This window comes from Rhea americana, unplaced genomic scaffold, assembly GCF_003343005.1.
Source record: "Rhea americana isolate MKP2758 unplaced genomic scaffold, rheAme1 scaffold_183, whole genome shotgun sequence".
Classification (NCBI taxonomy): Eukaryota; Metazoa; Chordata; class Aves; order Rheiformes; family Rheidae; genus Rhea; species Rhea americana.
The window spans coordinates 1,408,892-1,416,710 of NW_028185961.1; the positions used below are offsets into that span (position 1 = coordinate 1,408,892).

Genomic DNA, 7,819 nt, shown 5'->3' on the forward strand with positions numbered 1-7,819 from the left:
AAATAGTGTAAGATAACACATAAATTATATCTACTACCGTRTGTAAAACGTGTGAAATGCGTATGTATATATATTCTATATGTGTGTGCATGTGTGTATATTAATATATATACACACACTTTTTACATAAATACATTTTTTGTAAGCTAGGTGTCAGGAGTAACTAAGAAACATTGCTATCATGTTAGGAGAGTAAAGACATTTTACATCAGTCRCATAAAGTAAGCTCAGGGTTGCTGTACCTACTGCCTGTGCTTGTAKTAGTGTAGTCTTTTATTCTTAATAACTTAACTAAGGCAGAGTGAGGACTTGCATGTAACTGTTTGAAAGTTTGAAGGAAAAACCCACTTGAGTCAGTTATGTTAATCATGATTAGTGTTTTTCAGTTAATTATCAGTCTATGCATGTTTGAAGTATTTTTTGATGTAATGAATTGTATGTGWTTTTTGTATTGATACTTTAACTACATGTATTGGGCCATTATCAACATATAGGAGAGAAAAGGTAACTAACTGTATTTAGAAGCAAATGGCTTTATCCGAATATGTTTAATTGCCTGTAAATACAATTTAYGATAGTAAATGTGGTCGCTCTCCACTGTAGTCAGAGAGCAGCAAAAGAGACAGCTGGGCTGATACAGGAAATACTGTGAGAATAAGGAAATATGTAACTCTAAATTATATTTCAAGAGCTATTGTCACAAGTCATGAGGTTGATTTATGCTGGCAAAAATACCTTTTTTGGGGTATCTTTTGATACCTTTGTTTTTTGTTTTTTTTTTTTGCTCAGTAGTTCAAGAGTTTAATAGTCTGAAGTATTAAGATGCTGAGCTTGAAGATCTTGTTGTAGTTGTGTGCCTGAACATCACTATTTTGCTGCCCCTTTCCAGAACTGCAGATAAATGTACTTTATTTTATAAAATAAAGCTGGTATCRTTTTGGAGGGCTTTTTAGTTCTGGTAGAAATAATCTTCAATAATCTGTTGGAGTCTTTGCTTTTGTTTTGTTTTTTTGTTTTTTGTTTTTCCTGTTACGATTGGCAAAACAACATTTTAAAAAGTTTTAAGAACGGTATACCTAGACTAAGAACTCCCCACATCAGTCTGCTATTGAGCGGTATTTTTTTGTTTGTTTGTTTTATTTCTTTTCCAGAATTCTGGAAATCAGATTACTTGCAAGAACTTACAGCTGCTTTTCTGAAGTTGAGGTGGCTGAACCTTACAGTGAGAGACTAAGATTTATCCCTTCTTTTAGGGTGAAGCATAGGAAGAATCTGGAAAGGATTTTTTTTCAAGAAAAAATGTATATTTTTTCTCCCCCCCCCCTCCCAGTTTCAGGCATTTTTTGACACTGAACTAGTCTTAAGACTGGAAAGCGCATCAAATGAAAATAGTGAAAGAGTCAGYATCAAAGCCAGTCAGTTGAGAAATGAAGCAAATTCAAATCACTGTCTGTGATTTTGTTTGTGGGAGAAGGTGACTGTTTTTTTAGCCTTGTTGAATAGTATCGTAGATAAGAGACCTTATTTTAATAAAGATCAAGCATGTCTACCAAAAACTGAGAGCTAGAAATTTCTTTTTGTGGTATGTACAAACTAAATGAGTAAAAACATTAAGAAAACAAACAAAGAAAAAAACCCACCTCCTCACCCAAGGTCAGAGCATCTTGCATCCTAGAAAAGGATCCAACTTACAAGAGAAACTTTTGTAGATTGGTGATAGGTATCTGTTTCAGAAWTTGTGTTTCATTTTATAACTGCCTGTTTTGTTAGCGGTTGAACTAAGAGCAGCGACTTCTTTCTACCCCAAAATCACAGTTTCTATTAACTATCACAGTAAGTAAATAGGTTTATAGGAGGAAGAAAACATATTTCTACAGGAAGAATATGTTAGTGACAGTCTTTCCTGGGGAAAATTGAAGAAATACATTATTGAATATTTCTTATTTGCTTTCTGTTTTTAATATACAGAAATGAGTAATATGGAGCTGGTTAAAAAAATGGCAGATGCTTGGAGGGAGTTACCAGCATTAGATAAACAAGTAAGTTACTTCCACACGCACACTCTCTGCCCCCCCACCCCCCACCCTGTGCGCTTTGATCTCTGTACCATCTTAGTGGTCATTTTACTTGGTTTGATGTCCTCCATTTAAAAGARAAGTGCTTGCGTACGAAAGTAAAGGCAGAAAAATAATTCTGGAGAGAATTGGGGGCTTTGGAGTAGTTGGAGGTGAGAGGCAAGTTTTGATAATTCTACATATGATAATGTTTTTAATCTAGTTCCAGAAAGAAACAGATGATACAAACCTTGCCATACCTGGCTGTATGGCTGAAAACTCATACCTAGTTTCTTTATGAATGGTTATTATACAGGCATGCATTAATGTATAATAATGGAAGTATTGTTAATCTCTTCTGCTTTCCTATGCTTAAGTTAGGTGAGGCGTGATTTAATTTTTGGTGATAGGATTGTTTCTTTTTAATGGTTTGATAGTGACTGCAGACTCAGTGTACTTTTAARTTTCATCTAGTTGACTAATTTTTTATTATAGGTAATGAAATTTCTGTATTTTTTCTTTTTAAGGATGGCAGTTTTAAGAGATAACATATAACTTGTCTACGAATGCAGTTGGTAATTGTTGCTGAATAGAAATGCCATCTGTAGCAAAATAATGTCTGTTCTTCCTTGACGGCAGTTAGCAAAAGCAGTTTGTCTTGGAGTTGAAAGCTCTCAAAATCATCTAATCTCTTCTAACTGTTTTCTAGTAGAACTACCTTTTTCCCAGTGTTTTTCTAGGCCTCTGCCTTCAGCACTCTTGCGGCTTGCTTTCTCAGTGTGCAATGTCTGCTTTCATTTTGGTGAGCCGCTAGTTTACAGTTTTACACTTTTTCATGTGTCATTGCTCTGTCTTGCTCTGTGGCCAGTATTTATTTTTGCTGCTGGAGATTCTTGGCTCGTAAGGGCCTTAATACTYGTCCCATTATTCTTATGCCAAATGTGCTTGTATTTAGATGCTACCAAACCACAAAGTGTTTGGGAAAATCTGGCCTGAGTTTTATTGTGTTTTTGAATTAGTCTAGCATCTTCCAATCTGTTCATAATTGATCTTTCCATTCCCATGCTTTTCAGCTTTTAAACAGTGCATATTTCTTAAAAATTCTGTGGACCTTGCTTATGGCATTTAAAATGTGAAAAGTTAAGGCATAAGCCTCCTGCCTGCTCCTGCAGTTGCTAGAGGGGTACCAGACAGTGCAGACTGCTGAAATTCTCAATTAAAASTTAGGCTTTTATCAAAGTAGTCTTGTATTCATTTGGTATATTGCATTATTACTGAGATTGAAAGAAGAAAAAAAAAAGCAATACATTAATTCAAAGTTCGTTAGTGTGCTGACACCTTCACAAGGGTCAGAATCACTTCACATCAAGCCAGAGCTTATGCTATGAGTGATGACCAAGTAGAAACAATTTGAGAAGATGGTGGCAGTTTTCTGCACTGGCATTTCCATTTTACAATAGGATGTRACTATCCCTTACTCGTAGTCGGGGCTGCACCACATGCCAGTATGTCATTCGTATGTATCTGTGACAGAGGATCCAGAAGGTGCTTAAATTATCCTTTCACAAGTAAAGCCTTTTTCTTTCCTTTTCTTTTTTTCCCCATTTTTGTCAAGCCCGTGGTTTGTTTTTATGATTGTTCTTAGTGAACTGCTCCTATGGAAAGACAGAAAGCAGTATACAATCGCTAGAGAGATCTRCAAAAATTTTCTTACTTCATGTTCCTGTGTGTTTTCTAATACAGAAAGCATGTTTAGGGATTTGTTTCACTGGTTGTAAATAGTGGTTGACTAGGTCAACCAGATTTGTGTCTTTTTGCGTACAGCATTGTTTCAGACAAGATTTGGCTCTTCAGTACTTTTAAAGTCACCATATTCAACTGAATGATAATATCAGGTTAAGGTTGGCRATTGTGTTGTAGGTTTATGAGGAAGCTAGAAAGACAGACTGGCAAAGATATCAAGAGCAGCTGACCGCATATAAAGCTCAGCTAACTCCGACCGAGGCTGCAGCTTTGAAAGAGGAAAGGAGAAGACAACTGGCAAAAAGACAATCGTTCAGGAAAAAAAGAGTAAGTATTTTAAATTTTGAGTTTATTTTTTCCTAAAGAAACTGAAGTCTGTTTGCCTGCTATTTATAAGTGAAGATGATAACAGAGTTGGGGCAAGTTTAGAAATGTTAAAACTCTTATTATAAGAGTATGGTGCCACCAGRAATTTAAGCAGCATACCTGAGGAGGTGTTACCTTGCAGTACCAAGTCCATAGAGGTCAAGTCTTACAGCTGGGGAAACCAGCAAGTGTAGTTGCATCCATAATTGGTTGTACTTTTCCCTCCTTCACCTATATCCCTGTAGTCAAGCATTCCAACAGCAGAAAACTAGTTTTATTTTCTTGGAAATCTGCTGACTCTATTCTACCTTCTCACCACCCGTGAAATTTATTTTCTCTTCTCTCTGCAAGCATATGATATTCTACACCAATTAGCACAGCCGCATAAAGATAACAAATGCCCTATTGTCATGACTTTCTTCCTGAATGAGAATAAATATAGCTTTTACTTTCTGAAAGGCTTGGCTGAAGTTGTCCAAAAATTATTATTTTTTTGTTTTATTATGTGTGAAAATTCAAGTTGTTATCTTTTCTTAGTTAAGGTTAGCACTAGTCTTGACAAGTGGTGAGAATAATCAGATCATCTTGATAAACAGTCCAGTTTACAAAACAAAATACAAGAAATTGAATTGGAAGCTGTGTTTTTATATAAAGCATGAAGACAAGTGATGTACTCACTCATGGAAAAATGCATGTTGGGTAAATTGAACAGCTTTTGTTGTTGTTTTTAAAGGAATTGACTGTGCTTGGAAAACCTAAAAGACCTCGTAGCGGCTTTAACATTTTTGTGTCAGAAAACTTTCAAGACAGTGAGGGAATTTCACCTACGGTAAGCCAAGAAAGATTGTTCTTAACGAAACAAAACAAAGAAAAAACCCAAAACAGTGATGATATCTGTTATGCTATGAAATTTATTGCAATCAGGAAATCTTTTCTTAGATTCTGTGATTTTCAAAGCAACTTTCCAGCAGTCCAATGTCTTTGGATTTTGCTTTGCTATTTTTGACTATAGYGATCTTTTAGCTATACTGTTGAGAGTATATTCTGTACAAGCTGGTGTGTGGATATGCAGACTTAAMGATCTACTGTACTTCTTGCTGTTCAGTGCTACAGGCTTCACCTGTCCTTTTCTATAAGGARGGAATTCTGCTCTTTGTTTTAGTCTAGAAATGCATTGATTTTTCAGACTGTCATGGTGGTTGCTACCATATCTATAGTAGTTGTTATTATTCCTCTTACAGCAAAATCAATTATTATGGAACATGCAGGAGTTCTGCACTCAAGTTCTGCACTAAACTGCTCTTCAGGGTGATTTAAGTTACATTGCTAGATTACTGCACTTAAAGCAGTAACCTGACCYAGGTTAAGAGATGGGGAGTTAAGTCTTTGCAATTCTGCATGGGTGATTTTTTTTTTATTGTTTTATAACTAGCTAATACTGGTGAGACATTCATCTGTAACCCTCTGTGGTCTTTTCAATATTACTGTAGTATTAATGTTATGAATATTTGCTATCTGTAGGCAAAGCTGAAGTATTTATTTGAAGAATGGCAAAAGCTATCCGGTTCTCAAAAGCAGGTATGTCTGTGGCTTTTGATGTGCCTTTAATTTAATCAGGAAATGACAAAATTATTGAATTCTTACAAAATCCTGTGTTGAACTAGAGTTGCTCAGATACGATATTGAGGAAAATACTCCAACATTGTGTTTGCCTATCTTGAAAAAGATTGTTGCTGCTGTTATTGCAATAGTGACTGTTTTTTTTAACAGTGTTGATGAAATGTGAGTGAGTGCAATATGATCGAAGTTCTGCATGCCTGGAAATAGAAGTTAAGTAGGATCTAGGAGTGAAGGTAGAATAACTTTCAGCAGTTTAACTTTTTTTTTTTTCCTCCTAATAAATTAAAAATAAGATACTTTGTTTTAATGTCAGGGTAGTAACTTGCTAGTCATGGAAAGGCTGTTAGAGGCAGAAACTTACAACTGGCTCAGTGATTCATTTACTTTGGGTGCCTCAGGGATATTTTTCTGCCCACTTTCTCAGAGTATGATGGTTCATACGGGTATGTGAAAATTAGAGGTGCACTGTATTGAAATAAGCCCGCAGTTTTTTCAAATATTCTCTATCTTTCTGTCCTTCCTCCTGAAAGTCCTTCTTCCAGACTGTTTTGAATGTGTACTTAAAACATGTGCTAGATTCGTGGTCTATGTTTTTTCTGTAGGGAGAGAATTGGAAATATGCTAAGCAGAAATACCTGTTATGGATTCTTAYTCCTTACATATCTGAGCTTTCTCAAACTTGTGCTCACATACAAAGCCTTAGCTGTTGCTAGTAAAATGAAATAACCTCATTCAGAAATGGACATCTGTTGACATAACCATAACTTGATGTTAAGGTTTTGGGATTTTGCACAAATGTTAGTTTTTTTTGTTTTTTTGTTTTTTTTTTTTGAATTTGCTGGACATGAAGGTGAGCACCCTCAGATCTGTGCACTGCCCAGGTTGTGTACTACATTGCCTTTGAATAAAAGGGGGAACAAGTGATATGGCAGTTATCCAGAAATAGCCACTCTCACAGCTGTCAGTGTATGGTTTTCTTCCAGCCATACTTGCAACTTGCTGAAGATGATAAGGTTCGGTATGAAAATGAAATGAAATCTTGGGAAGCAAAAATGGTTGAACTTGGACGTGAAGACCTAACACGTTCCAAAAAACAAAGGCCAAAAAAGAAAACTGCAGAAACTGTAAAGAAAACTGAAACTGACAAAGCTTCATCACATGAAACCACGGCAAAATTGAAGTTGAAAAAATCTGAAGAATGAAACTGTTAAGTATTTCGTATTTAACCTCCTTTGATTGTCATGTCTTTATCCTGCTGTGTTAATGCTACAGTCAGCATTAGCACTTCAGTTTGGAAAACAGGTACAGGACTTGTCAGATGAGTGGGAGATGTGGTCAGATAAGTGGGAGAAGTGATCAGGTAAAAGAGATTTTAATGTCTCTCCAAACTGACTGCAATAATCACTGCAGGTGGAACCTGAAYGGTATAATCACATAATCAAGCTGTGAATAGTGACACTGACTGATATCAGCAAAGCCCTCCAATAGTGGTAGGTAATCACTAGCTTTTATAAGATGTTTTTTATGAAAGCAAGTACAATATACGATACTACCATCTACATTCTGTAAGTAAGAGCTGAAACCTGAATTAATGCTGCTGTGTTTTATTCCCTCCATCATATTGGTAGTGCAAACTAGCAAGGCACAGCAGATGTAAAATACTAACTTTTGTTTATATTTGTGCATCTGTCTTTTTGTATGTATCAAGCATCTGTGTGTACCATTTGCTGCATTTAATTAAAGACCATATGAGTTTCGTATAAAAGGATCTGTATCGGACTTTTATTCCGTGGTTTTGCTTGACCGTATGCAAACGTTGCTTTCCTGTTGTCGTTTGGGGAGACAGCCTGCAAGAAAAGAACGTGTGAACTGTTAGATTTGTGTGTGTGTGTGTGTGTGTGTGTGTGTGTGCAATAAAATGGGCTTTTTAAAGAGCTACTTGGGTTTTTTTGTTGTTGCTTTGGGTTTTTTCTTGTTGTTTTTTTTTCCCCCCGGGACACCTCTGTGTAAGTGGAGCCTCCGGAGCCCTTAGGAGA

At 36.1% G+C, this 7,819-nt stretch overlaps 1 protein-coding gene across 1 annotated transcript; it reads left to right on the plus strand.

Annotated features, from left to right (window-relative positions):
- Window positions 1-1,940: 1,940 nt before the first annotated feature.
- On the plus strand, window positions 1,941-7,548 carry TFAM (transcription factor A, mitochondrial). The gene is made up of 5 exons (XM_085302031.1): window positions 1,941-2,039; window positions 3,975-4,124; window positions 4,897-4,992; window positions 5,685-5,741; window positions 6,767-7,548. Exons 1-5 carry the CDS (start codon window positions 1,971-1,973, stop codon window positions 6,983-6,985), a joined length of 591 nt encoding a protein of 196 aa, XP_085158157.1. The 5' UTR covers window positions 1,941-1,970; the 3' UTR covers window positions 6,986-7,548.
- The last annotated feature ends 271 nt before the right edge of the window (window positions 7,549-7,819 follow it).

Excerpts from the sequence above, each read along its gene's own strand:
- TFAM (XM_085302031.1), top strand. The coding sequence starts at position 1,971 with ATGAGTAATATGGAGCTGGTTAAAAAAATGGCAGATGCTTGGAGGGAG. Across the intron at positions 4,125-4,896 it reads AATCGTTCAGGAAAAAAAGA|GAATTGACTGTGCTTGGAAA; the intron begins GTAAGTATTTTA and ends TTGTTTTTAAAG. Across the intron at positions 5,742-6,766 it reads TATCCGGTTCTCAAAAGCAG|CCATACTTGCAACTTGCTGA; the intron begins GTATGTCTGTGG and ends GTTTTCTTCCAG.